Source organism: Peromyscus californicus, unplaced genomic scaffold (assembly GCF_007827085.1).
Source record: "Peromyscus californicus insignis strain IS unplaced genomic scaffold, ASM782708v3 Scaffold_14__1_contigs__length_90479793_seg_2, whole genome shotgun sequence".
NCBI classification, from domain to species: Eukaryota; Metazoa; Chordata; class Mammalia; order Rodentia; family Cricetidae; genus Peromyscus; species Peromyscus californicus.
In genome coordinates, this window is record NW_026294436.1 from 41,275,494 (window position 1) to 41,298,439 (window position 22,946).

General features: G+C 39.2%; 1 protein-coding gene across 6 annotated transcripts in view; it reads right to left on the reverse strand.

The window, feature by feature from the left end:
* The window catches only part of Cep350 (centrosomal protein 350), a 152,701-nt gene that overhangs the window by 54,517 nt on the left and 75,238 nt on the right, over window positions 1-22,946 (reverse strand). For 5 of the 6 annotated variants that reach the window (XM_052737256.1, XM_052737252.1, XM_052737254.1 and 2 more), the window contains 7 exons: window positions 19,261-19,397; window positions 17,142-17,264; window positions 14,219-14,388; window positions 8,081-8,277; window positions 7,210-7,394; window positions 6,589-6,676; window positions 942-1,088 (listed from right to left, as the gene is read on the reverse strand). In XM_052737256.1, the coding sequence (XP_052593216.1) occupies window positions 942-1,088; window positions 6,589-6,676; window positions 7,210-7,394; window positions 8,081-8,277; window positions 14,219-14,388; window positions 17,142-17,264; window positions 19,261-19,397 (1,047 nt within the window). The remainder of the gene's footprint in view (window positions 1-941; window positions 1,089-6,588; window positions 6,677-7,209; window positions 7,395-8,080; window positions 8,278-14,218; window positions 14,389-17,141; window positions 17,265-19,260; window positions 19,398-22,946) is intronic. The other variant, XM_052737253.1, reaches the window with a different exon arrangement.

A 22,946-nucleotide genomic window follows, 5' to 3' on the forward strand; every position in this document is an offset into this window, starting at 1 on the left:
AGTAACTGAGGCACAATTATCAACAATAGGATCAATCAAAATCAAGGCCTACCTATTGATGGCAACAAAAATACAGCATCACTTACATGATACTCCTACCACAGATATACAACCTGAACTTAATGTCAAGGGAACACCAGACAAAGCCCAGTTAGGGAATGTTCTACAAAATGACTGGCATGTATTCTTCTCATAAAGCAAGGTCAAGGAACTATTCTAGAGAAAAGAGGGGGTGGGGGGGAAACAGACACAAAAACTGATTGCTACTAGCACTGATTTCCTATAAAGAACACCATTTTGACAATGGAGAAACTGGAAAGACTTGAAGTTAAATAGTAATATAACAGTGTTAATTTGCTGCATACTTACTGTCAAACAACTCAGAATGATAAATTATAATGTACTTAATTTTTTCCTGTTAATTTGAGAATGTTTTAAAAATCAAAATAGAGACTATTAGGGATTTAAAATTTTACAGTTACAAAATCCTGAGTTCTCCAACACAGTACTGACACTTCACAGTATCTTAGAATAGATCCAAATTTTGCTCTTAACTAAATATCTCCTTTGAATCCCATATCATTATAAAATTAAATCTGGACAGATGAGATGAGTACCATACAATGAGCAATAGGGTCTCTCCTTTCAACTTTGAGGAGTAATGACAGATTGATCAGCAAATCCAAAGAGTCTGTCCCACTTCAGTTCATAAGAGGAAAGAAGTAAAGCTAAAGAAAGAATCATGTGTTCCTTCCAAAATAAGCACATTCCATGACAAGGTGTTCTCCCACTGTATACAACAGCAGGCACACAGGACTTTAGCCTAGTTATTATTACACCATACTGAACAAACATACCTATCATTTCAGAATACAAAGTGAGCTAAGATTAGCAGGCAACATAGGCAGAAAATAAATTAAGAAAAATTTCACTTAAATTACCAATTTACTCTCCCCTGCAGACTTCAACTTCTCCTGCAGTTTTATGGTGGTCTGCCGGATCCTCTCTATCTCTTCCTGTTGCTTAAGAATCAGTTGCCTTTCCTTCCGAGCTGCCTTATTGGCTTCCTGAAGACGTTTTATTTCTGCCTAATATTTAGAGAGTTAGGAAAAGGGATTAAGATTTGAAGGAGACAAGTTCAAAGGAGCATACAGAAAAGAATCAAATCATCACATAGGTCACAGACATAATGTACTTCTAGACAGCAATACCAAAACATTCAAATTAATGAGGGAGGGAAATATTAAAAATAACCCTGTCATTTTAAAATAATTTAAGATGATCTTGTAGCTTAAGTAGCTGCAGTTAAAGATGCTGGCAAATTCAGTCATCTCTAAATCTAAATTCCTTTTACATTTCCCCACAATGTTACTATATCTGTACATTTACCTGCTTGATAGCTGCACATCAGTAAATCAATTAGTGTAACTACTATTCTACTGTTAAATTCTTAAATACGAACATTTCTCACTATCTGAAATAATACTCTAACCTTAACTGGTTCATGTTATGAGCTAGTTGTCTCTAAGAGGTTCCTAAAAGTAGAAAAAGCAAGTCAATGATAATGAATCAGTCTATTGCCCTCAATACAGTTTTAAAATTGCTTTCAATCCGGGTATGCTGGTATATACCTGTAATTCCAGCAGTTGGGAGGCTGAGGCAGGAAGAATAGGAATCTGAGGCCAGTTTAGGCTACACAGCAAATTTCAGACCAGCATAGGCTACAAAGACTGTCTCAAAAACAAAAACAAACAAAAACCCACCTGCTTTCAAAAACAAAACAAAACAAAACAAAAAGGGTACTATCCACTGACAATCTACCAGAAACACTCAGGACCACACTGTGTCCATCAGTCTTCACATAGCGTTGGCAGCTAATTTAGTGGGGGAAAAAATTATAAATTTCACTGCTAATAACTGTTAAAACTTACCAAAAACATCCTTTTTCATAAATAAAAAAATCACTTTACCAATGAGATATGCACAATAAAGATACTAAAAATCTGTTACTTTCATTATTTTAATTATGTTTGAGAGGCTTTATTTTTAATTATTAGCAACCTGAAAAGTTAATAGTATAATTGTCAGGACTCAGGATTCCAAGAATGCAGCAAAGTATAAGATAAAGCTCTACATTTACAAAAGTCCTTGTCAATAATTGTCAAATTCTGGTAGAGGACTCGGGGTAGAAGTGCTTGTCCTGCAAGCTGGATGACCTCAACTTCATCCCTAGAACTCAGAGTAGAGAGCACTGACTCTTGAAAGTTGTCCTCTGACCTCCACACACATGCCATGGTATACAAGTGCTTGTGCACACACAGACCTCATACACACACATATACAATAGTAATAATACAATTAAATTTTAAACAATGTTAAAATTCAATAGTTCTCCTAATTTTACTTATATATAATAAGAACAGAAATGAAACACTAGAGAAAACTAGTTTACCACATTGTATTACCTCATAGGTAACCATTATCATGTATTTGGTACATATTCTTTTAAAATTCTTTCACAAGTAGTTGTACCTACCTCCAAAAATTAGACTGTTTAGTTGTACACTTTTAGACATTTTACAAACAATATAAAGTATGTATTTTCAGTTCTGTTCTGCTTACCCTTATTTCTGAGATACCACCTCTGTGAGTGTGTGTGTGTGTGTGTGTGTGTGTGTGTGTGTGTGTGTGTGTGTACACAAATGTGTTACAGGGAACCAAACCCAGGACCTTACACATTCTAGGCTAGCACTCGACCACTTAGCTACACGCCAGTCTAGATATTGCCTTTGATACTTCTCCATGTTAATTGATAAATTCTAATGTGGCATAAAATACCTATTCCAATAATGCTCCAGTGAAGTTATTTGTTAGGTTTCCATGTGAACAGGTATGAATTTCTCTGGAGTACAGGATCTCAAATGTTCACGAGGTCCTAGGCTCCCGAGGACCCTTTTAGATAACTGTTAGTACTAAACTACTTTTATAACATAAAGGCAACATTGGTTCTACTCCAAGCTCACTCTCTCTTAAATATAACTTTGTTATATTTTAAAGAAAGTAACTATATACATTTTTAAAAGTTAATAACAACAATGGCATTTACAGTTTTGTAAGTCTATTAACTAGTTTGATTTTTTTTCAATATACTATATTGGTCAATTGGAAAATGTAATTTTAATGCATAATGCACATTCTAAATGTTCACATTTCACTATACAAAAATAAAAAAAATATTAATTAGTATATTTTTATCTCAAAAGAAAAATTATTTGGTAGGTGGCAGATAAAAGTTTTATCTTCCTCTTAAAAACTTAATCTTTAGTGATAACGAAGATTATCGTTTGTTTTCTTTGAAGTCACACCATACTTTTTTTTAAGCGTTATTTTTAGTTTATGTATATGGTTGTTTTGCCCGTATGTATGTCTATGTATCACTTGCTTAAAATGCCTAAGGTCAGAAGTGGGCATGGGCCCCCTGGCTCTAGAGTTATGATACAGTATGATAAAACAGTATGATAACTGACTTGCCGTGTGGGTGGTGGGAACTGAACCTAGGTCCTCTACAAGAGGAGTTAGTGCTCTTAACTGCTGAGGATACGAACAAGCAGAGTTTGCTTGTCAATAACTCTTCAATAACAAGTAAAAGCGGTATTCCAGAGTGGGGTTGTGTGGCTAGTTTACAGTAAGGAAATGCAAATTAAAATAACAGTTAGACTCCATCTAACCTCCATCAGGATGATTATCATCAAGAGAACAAAGGACAAGAAACACTGACGAGGACACAGAGAAGGAGAAACCATTACATCACTGGTAGGGATGTAAACTGGTGTAGTCACTATATAAATCAGTATGGAGTCTCTTCAAAAAAACAAACATAGAAATATTATATAACCCAGTTATATCACTCTGGGCATGTCCGAACAAGGAATAAAGTCAGCATATGAACAGGATTGTAAGTCATCATACTACAAAGATATTTGCACATCTGTGTTTACTGTTGCACTATTTACAATAGCCAAGGTATGGAACCAGCCCACAGGTCCACCAGTATATGAACAAATAAAGAAAATGTGGGACATATACACCAGGGTAGGTGATTCAACTGTAAAGAGTGAAATTATGATATTTGAAGGAAAATAGGTGGAACTAGAATTATTATGTTAAGTAAAATAAGCCAGATTCAATTATTACAGTCTGACTCATATGAAGAATCTGGATTTAAGTTTGCATGTGTGTACTTGAGTGTGTGCGTGTGTGCTGTGGGATGTTCTGTATGGCAAATGTGTTGCTGATTAGTCAATAAATAAAACACTGATTGGCCATTGGCTAGGCAGGAAGTGTAGGCGGGACAAGGAGGAGAATAAAGCTGGGAAGTGGAAGGCTGAGTCAGAGAGACACTGCCAGCCGCCATGATGACAAACAGCATGTGAAGATGCCGGTAAGCCACGAGCCATGTGGCAAGGTATAGATTAATGGAAATGGATTAATTTAAGCTGTAAGAACATTTAGCAAAAAGCCTGCCACGGCCATACAGTTTGTTGTCTCTGTGTTTACTTGGTCGGGTCTGAGAGTCTGTGGGACTGGCGGGTGAGAGAGATTTGTCCTGACTGTGGACCAGGCAGGAAAACTCAAGCAACACGTGTGTGTGTGTGTGTGTGTGTGTGTGTGTGTGTGTGTGTGTGTGTGTGACAGACATGAAAGTAGAAAATAGGTTAAAAGAGGGAAGAAAGAGTGTAATGGGAGGTGCGAACAGGAAATGATAGACTATACCTGGCATGAAGACAAATGAGAGACTATCTGTGGGGAACAGGGGACAGCAAGAGGAAGTGGGGGTGGGCACAAGGAGAACTGTGGAGGGTGACTATGAATGAAGTATAATGACAAAGGTGTACAAAAATGTCACAATGAAATCTAACACTTGGTATGTTAATTTTAAGAATCTAAAGGTACACCCAAGTAAAAAAGACAAAACTACGTGGCCAGTTCAATTTCCAATTCAAATAACTGCACAAGCCGGGTGGTGGTAGTACACGCCTTTAATCCCAGCACTCAGGAAGCAGAGGCAGGCTAATCTCTGTGAGTTCGAGGCCAGCCTGGGCTACAGAGTGAGTTCCAGGACAGTCTCCAAAGCTACACAGAGAAACCCTGTCTCAAAAAAAAAACCAAAAAAAATAAATAAATAAAAAAATAACTGCACAAATACTTTTCCTTGTATTAATCACTGTAGACATAGCCAAAACAGGGCCTAACTGTGGGCTTCACATTTCTGATAAACACAATATGAAAACACATATATACAGGGGTCACAATCATAAGATTATCATTTTATCACTTAATTAGGGCTTTATTAATCAAAACTTGCTTTTTAAAAAACTGTATGTACATGAAAGCAAAGAATTTGACCATCAATGTAATCTGATGTCCCCAATTTGTGCTAGGGCACTGGTTTATGCTTGAATTTCTGAAGCAAATAATAAACTCACTCAATGACCTTTCTAGTGACTCCAGGGGGAAGGGATGCAGATCTCCCTCTGTCACTAAGCGTCCCCTAAAGGCCCATGTAGTAGAAGGCCAGTCTCCAGCTTGCTGAGTGATTAGGTGGTGGTATACTCAAGAGAAACTTAGATTGGGGTGATGCCTAGTCCCTTCTTATCTCTCTCTCCTACTTCCTCGCTGCCAAGAGCTTCCCATCCCTCACCCCCTTGTGATCTTGCCACGATACACTGCCTAACTATAGGCCCCAAAGCAGCCAACCAACCATGTACTGAAACCTCTCAAATATAATCAAATTAAACCCTTTTCTTTACCTTGAGAATTTATGATGGCAACAGAAGAGCTGATTAACACATTTCCTATGAATAAGTAATATAATCACTGATGACACTTCCTGGGTGAACTTTTTTTTTTTTGGTTTTTCGAGACAGAGTTTCTCTGTAGTTTTGCGCCTTTCCTGGAACTTACTTTGTAGACCAGGCTGGCCTCGAACTCACAGAGATCCTCCTGCCTCTGCCTCCCAAGTGCTGGGATTAAAGGCGTGCGCCACCACCGCCCGGCTGAACTTTTTTTTTTTTTGACAGTACTTAAGTAATAATCTATTATATAACTCAAATCATGTTAGTCTAGACAATCTGACGCCAAAACCCGAGTTCTTAATCATCATGTACTATGCTGCCTCTCCAGAATTCAAAGTTGAGGTCTTTCTAAGTCTCTAAGCCAAAAAACTAGTCAATATGTAATTAATGTTATGAAAATCTATTTAAGGAAACAATGACTAAATATTAACCCACATCCACTCTTCTGCACATATTTTAACTTTTAAAATTTGCATTTTAAAGGATTTTTTATTTTCTGTAGCATATGAAGGCAGATTTACTGTCTAGTAAGTTAGGAATAGACAGTTTTAAAATAAGAGAAATAGGTGAAACCAGTAAGAAATGCCTATAATTATTGTACTACAGGCATAAACAGTAGTATCAAAAAAATCTCACTGACAGTGATAATAACAAAATGTGATTAGACAAAGTAATACAGTCTATAAACTTCCCTTGTGACAAATTATGTCACACAGGTACTGTTCCCACACACCTTTTCTTGCTGCAGTCTTAAAAGCAAACCACGCTGTTTCTTCCGGAGTGGGGGCATCTTATCATCCTCTCCTTTGTCTCGTAGATGTCTGCAAGGAATATTCTTTCATTGATACAAATATTAAATTTATAAGTCAAAAATTCTTAAGTAATATAAACCTATAAACTAATTAAATATCTTCGTATGTGTAAAGTAATTGTTACAAGTATCAATTCCAGTTACAGTAAGTGTTTTACTGAGTATACAATATACGCCAGGCCCAGACTCCATCCTTTCAGGACAGCAGCACTTACAGTACTCGAGAGAACTGACAACCCATAACTCAACAGATTGAGTGATCTAAGAGAAATGAAAATATTCACCACTAGGAAAATCATTTTGCAAGTAACACAAATCAAAGATTACAGGCACTACTTTTAGGTTGAGAACTGTGTTGATAAAATCCCATCAGATGAGACAGGCTGGGAACACAGGTCATGGTTAGCACAAGTGTTTAGCATTCAACAAACCTGGGTTTGATTCCCCAACACCAAAAACAAACAAAAACATCTTAAGACATGAAGCATTTCTTATTTCAAAAGAAAGTGAATAGTGAAAACTGTATTTGTTGGAAGAACTTGCTTTTTTTGATGTTCCAGCCAGGCTAATTCAGCCTTTGTCTTCTCCTTTAAGGCCTTTTCTCGAAGTCGCAGGAGTGAGGACTGGTGAGCTGCGCGCATTTCCTCTTCTTTCATATACTGTCGCACCATCTCCATGGTGAACTTAGAAAAGCTATCCTGTCCTCCTGAGAATGGCATGCTCAGCTCCTGAAGTACAGAATGTATTTCAAACTCAACACCTTCTAAATCTTCTGGTATTTAACTTCATTAAAAATTTATGCATTTATGAAAAGTTAATTACAAAAGATAGGAGTGGGGTCACGTGTCTATAGTTCCAGAGTCTGAGAAAGGATTACATGAACACATGAGTTTGAGACTAGCCTGAGCAACACAGTGAGATCTCATCTCAGAAAGAAAAGAAAGGTATAGAAAAGAAATAAAACAAACAAGCATTTCATGAAGCTGCCTACTAGATAACAAAATACCACTCAAAAAGATATGAGAAGGACTGAAATTCAGCCCCCCAAAAAACTCAATGAACAATTATTGCAAGCTATGCACTGTCCCAGGGAAAACAAAGCAGGGTAAAAATGTGTTCCTATTTTCTAAAAAGCATACAATTTGGAAAGAGGAATATCTACTTCTAGATGGATGAAGGGAAAGAGCTGTAAGCAATACTGGTTGAGATCCTTAAAGGTCTTATTATAACTATTAAGTTCATATTCTAGTTCATCTGAAAAACTAAGCCAGATTTTACATGCATAACAGGAATTCAATCTCTTGGAAAATATTTCTGATAGTTGCCAACTATATAACTGGCATTTATATAAAAATGTATTCTTGTGTCTTTGAAAAACCATCACTGCAACCATTTATTTCCTATAAAAACACACCTTGGCAGAAGATAGTGCAGTCTTGTCTGGGGAAGCATCTTCATCGGAGTCCTCATGATGGCCTCTTTTCTTCTCCATGTTGAATCTGCGGTGACTCTCAGAAGGGAGTAAAGATCGAAATGACTTCTCTTCTATTTCATCTTCTGTCATAGATTCATCAAATTTCAGGGAGTATTCTGTTGCAACAGAAGTCGAGTCTAATAGAATGAAGAGAATTATCATAATTCTTTTGTGGGAGAAGGAAGGTGTGACACAGGGTCCCCTACAGCCAGGCTAGCTTTTAACTGCTGATCCATCTCTACCTCCCAAGTGCTGGGGTCATAGGTATGGGCCAGCCTATATATCACCACACCTAGTTTATGTCATGTGGTGCTGAGGCTCCAACCCAGGTCTTAGTGTGTGCTAGGCAAGCATGATTCCAACAGAGCTACATCCTCAGCCCCATACCTTATCAGTAGAATTCTTCTCAGTAGGTCTTTAGATAGATCCCTTTTCCCTCTTACTAAGGCAATTCTATATAAATTCTCAGAACTGTACGTAGCAATTAAGAGGAAAAATTTAATGATCTTATAAAGAAGAAAAAAACTCTCTAAAAATACCTAGAAATGCTAGAATAAGAAATATGTTAAAAGACCAATATATTTCTTTTAATTATTTAAAGAGCAATTACAGATCAGTAAGGAAAGCACTATCATACAAAAATTTATTATCAGATGCTTCAAAGAAAACAAGAGAAAAAATAAACGTTTAACATTATTAGCAAAGAAATAAAAGTTATCCTATTGCTGAAGACACCACACACTTAGGACACACAACTTGGATGACTCAAGCTGGGTCTAAACCTGAAAGCCTCCTTCCTGCAATCTAGCTTTCATAGTTCCAGAAAATACTGTACAAGCTGCCAAGGGAGGGAAGTGATTAACAACCCTACTCAGCTCCAACACCTATGAACCATGACAATTGCCAGCATGGCAAGAGATGCATAAAGGTACAATGAATGGCATCAGCACCCACGTGTTGGTGTAACCAACAGCTGTCTAACTAGACGTAAGGTCCACTTGGTGAGAGAATTGATGGCTGGAACTGGAAACCTAGCTAACTTCCCGGGATTAGTGAGGTCATGACCTTAGAAAAGACTCTACCACCACCACGTTTCTAGACCAGCAGAGTTCCTTACACACTCTAATCTTATCCTTACACCACAGGGAAGTGTAGCCCCTCCCACCCTCTACAGCAATGGAGATCATCACAGAAAACTACAACTGGACCCAATGCAGAGATCAAGGGATTGTGGGGAACCCAGACCCAAGAGATACACCTACGTAACAGCTCCTGCATCAATGGCTCAGGACACATAGAAGAGGGAGTGGAAAGACTGTAAAATCCAGAATACCATGAAGTCTGCCATCAAACAGTCTTTCCTAGAAAAGGCTACATTTAATGTAGAAGGGAAAAAAAATTCATGGGCCCCTACCCTAGACAAAGAACTACAGGCAACTACTGACTGCTGGAAGAAGAAGAGTTAGCCTCTCCAAGAGAGGAGCCCAGTTATCGGTTGTCCAACACAGTGGGTCAGTCTTGAGACCATAAACACACAAACAACAAAATATTTCTATTTATATACATTTACACATATACATACAAATGTGTGTGTGTAACAAATATAATAAAAAGGGGCTATCAACTTGAGAGTGGGAGGGCATAGGAGGGGCTTAAGGGAGAGCAACTGGAAGAAACTGGAGGAAGGGAGAGGGTGACATAATTCTCTTTCAATTAAAAATAAAAACAATTCAAAAAAAGAGAAACTTATTCCACGCTTAATTAAAAACTAAACAGCAGGATGAGCATGACAGTATACTCATTAAGGCAGAAGTAAGTGGATCTCTGTGAGTTAGAGGCTAGCTTGGTCTATATAGTGAGTTCCAGGTCAGCCAGGGATACACAGTGAGAAGACAGAAAGGAAGAAAAGGAACGGGACATGTCTCCCGGGTGGTTACTGACACACTCTCAATCTCTTGCTTACGGAGTGAGCACTCCCTACTGTCTGGTACGCTCTGAACTCGGCATGTATTTTCCCTTCCATCTTAGGCTCAGTCATTTCTACAAGGAACTCCTGTTTCCTCTGCTGGAGAAGAATACTTCGAAACCATAATGCAGTCAGTGGTGGCCTTTGCTTCTACTGGAGTATCACTGCTTCTGCACTTGCTCACTACACAGTGGTAATACGTGCATGAATGCTCATCTATGTATGTGTGCACACACATGCACAATTTCTATTGTATCCATCCAAACAAGCTACGCACAAATCCATATTGATGCTTCTGACTCCAATTCAGCACTGGAATTCATTTTTATCTCCTTTCAAACACTGATAAATCACCCAATACATTTAAGTTGAATCACTGTGAAAAACAAATTTGCCAACTAAGGTCCAGGTTTATATGCAGTTCCATTCGCATTAGACTTAATTTTTCTACTCAAAACACCATTTCCTGAAGTTTCTTAGGTTAGGTCTTCCCACCCCCATCCCACCCCGCCCCTGTGATGGCTAATGTTGATTGATGCCAACTTGATTGATACGTAGGAACCTGTACATTTCTGGGTGTGTAGGGGAGGGTAATTCCAGAGATGACTGGCACGTGGGTCAGTAAACTGAGGATTACTTGCCTTGACTGCGGCAGTCCCCACTGAACGGGCCAGGGGCTGGAACGTAATAACAGGTGTAAGAAGAAGGGGGCTTGCACTGCAGTGGACTTTCTGGAGCTGTTGCATTTGTCTTGGAGACTCTAGGTCATTTGCCTTGAGTGCATACTTGCCTTCACACCATACAGAAGCTACATCATTGAGCCCTCTTGTTCTTAGACTTCCTCAGCTCTCTGGCCTTCCTACAGCCATAGGGAAACTCTCCAGATAAGTAAGCCAATCTAATAAATCCTCTATTACAATTCTATACACATTGGTTCTGGTTTCCTAGAGAGCCTTAACATATCCTCCATCCCCTTCTGTTCACGTTTTTTTTTTTTTTTTTTTTTTGGTTTTTTGAGACAGGGATTCTCTGTGTAGCTTTGCGCCTTTCCTGGAACTCACTTGGTAGTCCAGGCTGGCCTCGAACTCACAGAGATCCGCCTGGCTCTGCCTCCCGAGTGCTGGGATTAAAGGCGTGCGCCACCACCGCCCGGCTCTGTTCACGTATTTTATATGTAACACAATTAGAAGCATTAGTCACAGGATGCACTGCATCTGGAGATCCCCCAAGCCCTGACTGATAAGTTTCCTGCATTTACGTTTAGTTCACATACACTAACATTATCTTTATGATAAACAGTTGCAGCATTTTGAGAAATGTACAGCACTATATAGAAAATACAAACAACATACATAACTGTTCCTTTACCCTAAAAGTTGCCCTGTAAACCACCACTTTTATAGTTCAACTACTTTTTCACCTAAATGCCACAAAATCAGCAATCTGTTCTCCACCGTTCTACCTATGCCTTTTCTAAAATGTCATATAAATGGAATCATGTAATATGGAACTTTGGGACTTCTTTTTTAGCAAAATCCATTTAAAAGGCATCCATGCTGTTATAAGAACCTGTTTCGTGTTCCCTTTGGTAGCTAAGTAACAGTTACTTGGATGGAAATACCTTTGTATTTGTTCTTATAAAGGACATCTTGGTTGCCGCCAGTTTTCAGCAATAATGCATAATGCTCCTATGAATACTAATGCATAGGCTTTTGTGTGAACACAAGTTTTAAAATCACTTGGCAAGTATTTAGACTTTAGTCTACTAGGTCATGTGACCAAGTCACCACAAAACCCATCTGTAGTAGCTGCTCAATTCTGTAGTCTCACCAGTAATGAATAGAAGCTCCAGTGTTCTGCATCCTTGTCAGCAACTTGACATTGTCCCCTTTTAGACTTTAACAACTCTAATAGGCATATGTATTACCTTGACATGATTTTACTTATTTATTTAGGGATTACTACACTGCCCAGGCTGGTCTCAGAACTCCTAGATATATGTGATCCTTCAGCCTTAGCCTTCCAAGTATTGGGACTATGGGAATGTGTTACCTATACCTAGCTCTTTCAATGTGGACTTTTGACTTTCATATTTTTTATGAGTTATGAGATCATATTGTCATTGCCATCTGTGTATTTCCTGTAATGTTTTTAATTATGCTATTCATTTTATATCCTGGATGTAAGTCCTTCACTACAAATGATCTGGACATATTTTCTCCCCATCTGTGGCCTGTACTTCCATTCTCTTCGCAGTCTCCTTCATAGAGTACACCTTACTAACTTTTACTAAGTACACCTTATTCATGCTTCACTGCCCCTCCCCACAACCATTTTTTTGAGATGTTAAGAAGTCATTAGCAAACTGAAGGTCAACATTTTGTCTGTTTCTCCTATATTTAAGTGTCTAGCAATTTGGGTTTTTTTTTTTTTTTTTTTTTTTTTTGTGGAATGCCAAGAGAATTCTGGCTGCCTTAGCTTTTCTGGATTGTTTACTCTACTTAACTAGGGAAGGCCTAAACTCCAAGGTGTGCAGTCTGGAATTTCTAAGGCAGTAAGTAAGTGGTTAACTCACTTATTTCCAGTCTCTTATGAGTCAACATCATTGACTGCTGGATGTACAATGTTTTGAAAGAGTTATTTGTTTTTTCTGTGTTTTTTTCCTGATATTTTACTTACTTAAGAGGAAAAGCAGGCTGGAGAAAAGGCTCAGTGGTTAAAGGTGCTTACAGAACTTGCAGAGGACCTTAGTTTGGTTCCCCAACACCTGTGTTGGATAGTTCATAACTAAGTTATGAGTCTCCAGATTAGACACCCTCTTTTGCCCTCTGTGGGCATGCACATACACAGACACATGTACACATAATTAAAAAATAAAGCTAACAAAAATCTGAAAAAAAAAAAAAACCAACAACAAAACAAAAAAACAGAGAAAAGCAAACTTGATCCTGTTCTGTAGCACCGCTAGAGGAACCGCTGAATAATGGGTGGGGAAGGGTTTTACAAGAAACCCCTCAGGGTTCCCCTGTGTAGCCTTGGCTGGCCTAGAACTGACTATGTAGACCAGGCTGGCCTTGAACTTGGAGATCTGTCTTTCTCCCAAGTGCTGGGAATGAATGTGCGAACCACACCTGGCTAGAACTGCCAAATAACTTAATGTTGTATTTTGCTGTTGTTGTTGTTGTTGTTGTTGTGTGTGTGTGTGTGTGTGTGTGTGTGTGTGTGTGCACATCCATATGTGCTGTGGGATGTTCTGTATGCTGTATATGTGTTGCTCTGATTGGTTGATCAATAAAACCCTGATTGGCCAGTAGCCAGGCAGGAAGTATAGGCGGGAAAAATAGACAAGGAGAATTCTGGGAAGAGGAAGGCTGAATCAAGAGATGCCAGCCTGCCGTCCAGGGAGCAGCATGTAATGGCACACAGTTAAAGCCACGAACACATGGCAACATATAGATTAACAGAAATGGGCTGAGTTTAAATGTAAGAGCTAGTCAGTGGTAGGCCTGAGCTAATAGCCGAGGAGTTTTAATTAATATAAACTTCTGAGTGATTATTTTCTAAGTGGCTGTAGGGTCTGTGGGGCTGGGCAGGACCAGAGAAAATTTCAGCTACACATGTGAATGCATGCATGTGGAGGCCAGAAAATAACCTCAAGTTTTGTTCCAAAAATGGACATACATGCAGGCAAAACAGTCACACATGCACACGCACACACAAAACCCTTAAAAATAAATAAAATATGGATAGGCTGAGAATTTTCTAAACCTTCAAGGTTTGGCTCCTTTTTTCTTAATAAGTCCTTCAATTTACTGGAAGCAGTAAAAGAAACACCACTTTGGTTGAAACCTCTTAAGTTAAATATGCAAGTCTATCACTTTTAACTACTATTTTTCCAGATAAAACTGCAAGAATGGAGAGTATAGTTCCTCAACAAAGGCCTTGCCTAACATGCATAAGGCCCTGAGTTCAAATCCCAGCACCACAAAAAAAGCAAATGAGTCAGTGTGTAAGTTTAGTGGACTTATTTGCTACCTTGTCCCAAAGATCACTATTCCTCCAGTTTCTCCATACGTGTACAAGGCAATGCACATGTGTACAAGGAAAGTTACCTTTCTCCTCAGGAAGGGATGGAATGCTATCACTTTGTAAAGAATCATCTGCAGCAGTCTGAAGCTGTTCATCAATTGAACTCTCCATCTTTTCACCATGAAATTTCTTCTCATTTTCCTTACAAGATGGAACTGAAGGGCTTTCTTGACGGCTGCTACCACTACTACTTCTGTTTATATAGATATTATGGAAACAAACATACAAAAAAGAAAGTAAGGACCATAACTTCAAAGCAAACTTATTTGACCAAAAGACTGTGCTTTATAGTCAATGCATAAAATGAAGAGAAACAGACACACTATAAAATCTGCATTGGAAAGATGAAGAGAAGTTTTACCGGAAACATAACAGAAAACCACTGCTCTCAGGTTATCACTCCCCTAGTTCATTTCACAGTCAAATTTCTGGTTGACGGGAGGCTTCTGCTCACTACTTCCATTTTCTTTCATCAACACTGCAACTTATCACTAACTGTGGTACTTGAACTGTTCTTAATAAACTATTTAAACTTCTGATTGTCAAATTCATAAATTGCTTTTTCCTCTGTAAAAGCACCAGGCTTAGTAATTTTTTCTTTTTAGACAAGGTCTCATGTAGCCCATGCTGGCCTTATGTAGCCAAGGGTGACCTTGGATTGCTTGTCTACATGACTGCATCCCAATACTGGGCCTATCAGCAGGAGCCTCCACAGTTGGTCTTATGTGGTGCTAGGGACTGAGCCAGAGCCTTGTGCCATGTTAGGCAAACTGTACCAGATCATCTATAGTCCTGTGCCATCTTTAAAAGTTCTACTTGAGCCAGGCGGTGGTGGCGCACGCCTTTAATCCCAGCACTCGGGAGGCAGAGCCAGGCGGATCTCTGTGAGTTCGAGGCCAGCCTGGTCTACAGCGCGAGATCCAGGAAAGGCGCAAAGCTACACAGGGAAACCCTGTCTCGAAAAACCAAAAAAAAAAAAAAAAAAAAAAGTTCTACTTGCTTTAAAATAAATAAATAGATAAGTAGATGGATGGATGGATGGATGGATGGATAGATACATAGATAGATAATGTTGATACTCTGAATGAAAGATACTTAAGGACTTTATATTATTCCTGCTACATTTCTGAATGCCTGGAATTATATCAAAATTAAATACCAAATAAAACCTCTCTTTTCTTATATTCCATGATTCTATTTTAATACTTTTCTTTCTACTTTCAAAGCTAAATTTCCCTGTATTTATTTCACTTGCTTTTCATTTTTGTCTTTCCTTAAAATCCTGTCATTATCTATGGTGAATTTGGGAGATGCAAGTGTACATGGTCCCCACCTGGACTACAATCAAACACAGTAACTAGTCTTCATCAAGATGTGAGAGAATTTTACACTTCTGGTGGGAAAGTACTGAGGCCTTGGAAAACAGTTTGGCAATTCTTGAAAAGTTTCAGTCTTTCAAAAACAAAACAAAACAAAACCATGTATCACACAGTCCAGTAATTCCTAAATACATACTCATGAAACATGAAAACACAATCCATACAAAAACTGGAACATTAATGTTCATAGCAGAATTATTCATGATACCCCCAAAGCAGAGACAACCCAAATGGCTATAAACTGACAAATAAAATGCAATATAAGCGTGCACTAGAACATGATTTGATGATATAAATATAGTAGTGATATACACTATAACATAGATGAGCCCTAGAAACACATGAAGTAAAAACAGTCACAAGAAACCTAAATGGTCTGGGAAAACTTTCAAACATGTGAATAGCTGAATTGGGTACCAACTTCAGAAAAATCACCCTGGTTATCACATGGCTGAAAAAGAACCTCCTAACAATCCACTAAATTAACCCAACAGCCGAAATGAAGTATCAGTGATGGTAACTCTCAGTAAAGGTTAACAAGGAAACACATGGTTTCAGAAGTACTAAGTAATCAGAATCTGTTGTGCTTATCACACATTACTTTTCAAGTTTTTAGTTCTTTTTCTTAGTTAAGGCTTTATTATACTTGATGATGTAGTTATTATTGTATCACTAGAATGCTAGGAAGGAGCCTGTAAAATCCACTCAGAGAACTAAACAATAACTGAGAAATACAGACATTAATACTGTGTCAGTACAAATGGCAAACTATAAAGTATTATTCATAATATTAGTATATATGGTAACAGATAGGAATAGAGGAGTTCATGGTGACACAGGCTTGTAATCCCAATTATAGCTACTCAAGAGCAGCATAGTGAGACCACAATCTCAAAGGGGAAGGAAAATGAAGAGAGGGGGAGGGAAAGAGAGAAAGATAAGGAAGAAGAGAGCAGGAAACAGTGGGAGGAGGGGAAGAGAAGATAAGAAAAGAAAAAAGGATGTCAGTATAGAAATGTCCAATAAACCCAGGCTTTAGAACCAGATAAATCAAGGCTCAAATCCTTAATGTGTCACCACCTATGTGTGTGTACAATCGTGTGTCTAAGTGTATGTAGAAGTGTTTTGTGAGTGTGTAGACACTCAGGCAAGAAGAGCATAGGGGTAGGATGTGGGTGCTAGGATCTAAACTCCAGTCATCATGACTGTGCATCAAACCCCTCTTAACCACTGAGCGATCTCTATAGCCCCTTAGTTGAACTCATAATGTCCCCAGGGAACTCGGTTCCCTTCTCTAATCATATTATTGTCTGACTTGAAAGATTTCTCTGAATATTGCATGTAGAAGAAACAACCTATGCAATGTTTCTATTACTATATTCTCAAGGAATAGTAGCTGCATTATTATATGGACAAATATTTTGTACATTAGCTAATCAAAAGGGAAGGCTGGCACTTTGAAAGCCAGACATCATTCAGTTTACAGAAATAAAATTAAGAAGGAAAAAGCAATGTTTAGATCACTTATCAGAGTTCACCAAATTGTACTGATACAAACTTTCTTCACCTTTGATCATGATTCTTGTACCTTGAAGACTGAGAGTAACTATCATATGAAGGGGAATACTTCTGACGCTTTGAGTCCAGAGCTCCTTCCTTACTCTGAGAGAGTGAAACAGACTGACTTATCCTAAAAACAAAACAAAACAAGACCTGATTAAATATTAGGTCTCAGTAGAATAAAGATTTTAAATACTGTTTAACAGTAATGAGATAAAATGTTGAATGCATAAAAATTACAAAGTAAGTGTTAGAAAGTATTTTAGAATTCAAACATAGAAAAGGACATATAACAAAGAACATCTTCTTTATTCACTCCTAGTCTCTATGAATTAGACAGTGTCAAAACATTATTTAAGAAAAAAACCCACAAAAGCAAGCCAGGCGGTGGTGGTGCACGCCTTTAATCCCAGCACTTGAGAGACAGAGGCAGGCAGATCTCTGAGTTCAAGGTCAGCCTGGTCTACAGAGCGAGTTCCAGGACAGCCAGGGCTACACAGAGAAACCCTGTCTCGAAAAACCAAACCAAAACAACAACAAGAAAAGAACCTACAAAGCTTGGAGTAATGGCTCACATTTGTAGGCTCAGCACGTAAGAGGACAAACCAAAGGACTGCCACAAGTTCAAGGCAGCATGGGCTGCACAGTGAGTTCTAGGCCAGATGGACTTCCAGTGTGAGACCTTGAACTGAAAAGAAAAAAACAAACCAAAACAAAACAAAAAACCAAAAACTGCCCAAAGAAAAACCACATACACCCACAATATAACTGGGCACCTTTATTTAATTCTAACACTTGGGAGACTGGTCTCTTTGAGTTTGAGGCCAGTCCGGTCTACACAGTAAGTTCCAGGCTAGCCAGGGCTACAAAATAAGACACTGTCTTAAAAACTTTTTAAATGACTTTTCATTGTTTCTAGAGTAAAGTCCAAAATTCTAATATCTGCAAGGTCCTACCCTGATTAGCTTCCAAATGAGAGGTTCTCTCAGTAGACTACTCATCAACTAATCTAGTGACTCCACAGCTGACCTCCACCCTACCATACATCCAAGAACCTACCTATAAAGTAAAATAAGAAGTCAAGGAGTCCAAACCCTTAAAATCTCATAACTATGTCTTTCTCAGTGAGATATTAGTAAATTCAAAGTTAAATTATAGACTAACCTCTATATATCTTATATGGCCTACCCCTTTCAAATAGGCTTATAAGACACCACATCACCCATTACAGAAGTACTAATAAACTTTCATGACCACACTCTAATAATTGTTTTCTTTATTAGCTCTTTAGTGCTTTACATTATTACATTTATACTTACTACCAAATTAACCCACATTAGCACAATAGATGCCCAAAAAGTCGAAACAATCTGAAAAATTCTACCTGCTGGGTTTTTTTTATTTGTTATTTTCTTTTTTGGTTTCGAGACAGGGTTTCTCTGTGTAGCAGCATTAACTGTCCTGGAACTGCTCTGTAGATCAGGCTGCTCGAACTCGCAAAGATTCCCCTGCCTCTGCCTCCTGAGTGCCGGGATTAAAGGCATGTGCCACTGCCGCCCGGCCCTGCTGTTTTCTTAACGCTTACTGCTCTACCTTCCCTTCATATCCTCTATATAACAGATGAAACTAACAAGCCCATCCTAACAGTAAGAACTACAGGACACCAATGATACAGAAGCTATGAATATGCAGATTATGAAGACCTATTTTGACTCATACATAATCCCAACAACAGACCTTAAACCAATCCCATACTGTTTTTCTCTTTGTTCTCTTCTTCCACCACACTGGCCTTTTCTGTTTTCATTTCCCCTTAAATATGTTGTATTCCCTTTCCTTCAAGGCTGTTAGCCTGCCTATTTACCTCCTTTAGATCACTTATTCCTCATCCATTATAGCCCACAACAAGCCTTTAACACCTTCTCTGACCTCCAGGCCTCCCTACTATTTAAATTCCAACATTATGTACCTAAGTTTGTAAAGCATTCATTCACTTAACTGAACACTTGCCAAATGTTTCTCTTCCCACTGGACTGTATGCCCATAATTGTATTCTCAATACCCTAAATGGTGCATAGGATATAACAGATACCTCATTACATATTTATGAATGGCTGAATACTTACCTATCTGTTTCAGCTTTGGTCCTCAGTTGTTTCATAAAGTCTGGAAGATGCTGCCGCTGGTGGTCATACAGTGCTGTTAGGGGAACTCCAGAAGCACCAATGGCATCTGAGATTTGTGTTCGAGTTAGTTCTGCTATCTGAATGTGAACACACAAAACAGCACAATTAGACTTTAGAAGGTAGTATCAGAGGAGACCTGAAAAGCAGCACAGTGCTCTGGAAAAATCACTGAAATGGGGCTGGCAAGATGTCCTCAGACAATGGCTGCCAAACCTGAGTTCGATCTCCTGGTGGCAGGAGAGAAGCATCTCCTTCAAGCTATCCTCTAACCTCCACACTTGAACTCACCTGCCCCTGCCACATAAATAAACAAACAAATAAATGAATGTAATTTTTAAAAAGATCACTGAATTGAAATCCAGTAATCAAGCCTCTGACTGGTAAACTATTATGAACAAGTCATTTAGTCTCTTCAAGTCACAACGGGTTCATCCTGGGAAAACGAACTGAAGGTCTGGGAAGGAGTCAGTCAGACAGTTAAGAACACTAGCTACTCTTACAGAGAAGTGGCTCAGTCCCCAGCACACACAAGGAGCCTCATACCCATCTGGAACTCTAGTTCCAGGGGGTCAGATGTCCTCTACTGGCCCCCACAGGCACCAGACATGCACAAGGTAAAGTAACATATATGCAGGCATTCACACACACACATAAGTAAAAATGAATAAATCTTCAGTAAACTAAAAATTAGTCTTCCCTTGAGAATAAATCCAATTCCTGCTCACTTTCTAAATATTTTGTAACACGAAGTACATTTGCCTATCCCTTATGCCCTCATTGTAACTGTTACACATATTATTTATTTGGCAATTTTTCAATTACAGCTTTAAGTTATTCCTTCATCTGATGACTTAAAGTATTTTTTTTTTTTTTTTTTGGTTTTTTTCAAGACAGGGTTTCTCTGTGTAAGCTTTGCGCCTGTCCTGGATCTCGCTCTGTAGACCAGGCTAGCCTCGAACTCACAGAGATCCGTCTGCCTCTGCCTCCCGAGTGCTGGGATTAAAGGCGTGCGCCACCATCGCCCAGTTAATGTTTTCTACTAAGTTAAATTTTCTTAAGAGGGGCTAGAGAGGTGGTATAGGTTTAAGAGTGCACACTGAGCTTGTAGGGGACCCAAGTTCAGTTTCCAGCACCTACTTTGTGGTTTATAACCATGTATAATGCCAGTTCCAGGAGATCCAAGAATCTCTTCTGACTCTAGAGGCACCCACATGCACACACCCACACAGACATGCACATATGCACTTTTTTGTTGTTGTTGTTTTGTTTTTCAAGACAGGGTTTCTCTGTATAGCTCTGGCTGTCCTACAACTCACTCTGTAACTCACCCCTAAATAAAACAAAATTTAAAAGGAAAAAGGAAAAGAATAAAAAAGGGAAAAAATTAAAAATCTTAGGCCGGGCGGTGGTGGCGCACGCCTTTAATCCCAGCACTCGGGAGGCAGAGGCAGGCGGATCTCTGTGAGTTCGAGGCCAGCCTGGTCTACAGCGCGAGATCCAGGAAAGGCGCAAAGCTACACAGAGAAACCCTGTCTCGAAAAACCAAAAAAAAAAAAAAAGAAAAAAAAAAAAATTAAAAATCTTGTCATGGAAGCTGCAGTGTAACACAGTAAGTCACGCCATAAACCCCTTTGTCCATACATTTTGCAGGTGTTCACTGCAAACAGTCACGGGTCTGGTTCAAGCCCTTTGGTTTCTGCAACATTGTCTATGCTGGGTCCTCACTAGGACTCTTCCTGAGTATCCTGTTGTTGCCCTGCAGCTGTGAGTCGGCAGGTCAGGTTCCTTCACGTGCTCCAGCAGATCATAGATGGGGTGGATATTGAGACAGGCCAAGTCATAACCCTGGGTCTAGGTCTGGGTCTGGGCTGTAGGGTTGGTCTGCCAGATAGGAAATGGGGACAGCTTTCCCATGGCTTACAACTTCGGGATTGGCTCACCCACACCTCCAACAACAGGGTTGGGTTTATTGTGCTGTCCAGGTAAGGTGCAGGGCCTGTTCTCTGGCTCTTGTGACCTCAGGGCCAGCTTTCCCATCTACCTCAGGTGTTGGTGGGTGGGGTCATCTTTCCCAGTCCATGCTGCCATAGGATAGATGAGAAATGGGGACAGCTTTCCCATGTTCACAAATTCAGGGCTGGCTCACCCACACCTCAGCTAACAGGGTTGGCTCTACTGTGCTGCCCTGGAGAGGTTCAGGGCCTGCTCTCCCGAGTGTTGCAGCTTGTGTAGGACAGGGACAGCTCTTCCCTACTCATGTTACCTCAATGTCCACTCTCCAACCTGTCTTAGGTGTTGATCTGTTGGGGCAGGGGAAAGGCAACTCTCCCCAGCCCATGCTGCCTCCTTGTGGCAGTGACGGTGGGGGGGCTAGGTCTCCCATGCTCGTGTTCTCAGGGTTGGCTCACATCCAGCACGCAGATTTTTAAAAAATAAAAATCTTTTAAAATTTTTGCTTAAGAAAGGAGACTAACTTTATATTTTTATATATATTTATATATCCTACATGCTTCATAGGTTCATAGTTTTTGTTTGTCTGATTTTTCCAAGACAGGGCTTCTTTCTGAGGCCCTGACTGTCCTGGAACTCACTCTGTAGAACAGGCTGTCCTCAAATTCAAGAGACCCATCTGCCTCTGCCTCCTGAGTGCTGGGATTAAAGGCATGTGCCACCACCACCTGGCACATAGATTTTTTTTTTTATGGCAGTCATTTCACAAATAGTTCTAATTTTCGTAACAGTTAAAAAAAAATCAAACTCTATCCATAGATTAAAATATCCTTTTTATAGAGAAAGAAATAAAATTATTTCTGGCTTTACCACTGGTATGGAAAAGAAAAGACACTGAAGGGCTGGAGAGATGGTTCAGAGGTTAAGAGCCCTGGCTTCTCTTCCAGAGGACCCTGATTCAATTCCCAGCACCCACATGGTAGTTCACAACTGTCTGTAACTCCAGTTCTAGGGAATTTAATGCCCTTTTCTGGCCTCCATGGGCACCATGTGGTAGATAAATATACATGTAGGCAAAACACCCATACACACAAAATATTTTTAAAAGATGATGACTAATCTCACTATGGGTAAAAACATATAATCCAAGAGAGTGGCTTACACCTCTCACTCTGGCACATGGGAGATAGAGGAAGGAGAATCAGGAGTTCAAGGTCATTCTTGGCTACATAACATTCTTGAGGCCAGTCCAGACTTCATGAGGTACTGCCTTAAATAAAAATAAAAATGAGCCGGGCGGTGGTGGCGCACGCCTTTAATCCCAGCACTCGGGAGGCAGAGCCAGGCGGATCTTTGTGAGTTCGAGGCCAGCCTGGTCTACAGAGTGAGATCCAGGAAAGGCGCAAAGCTACACAGAGAAACCCTGTCTCGAAAAACCAAAAAAAAAAAAAAATAAAAATAAAAATGAAAATAAAAATGAAAATAAAGACACATAGTCATGAAGCTCACCTGAGGCCAAGATTGGGGACTAAAAAAGAGGCATGAAGGAATGGAGTGATAGCAATATTCTATTTCTGACTGTGGTAGTATTTTAGAGAAGTATATACTATGTACTCAACATAATATATTATTTATAAATTATGTATCAAGAGTTGATACTTTCATAAAAAGCTTAC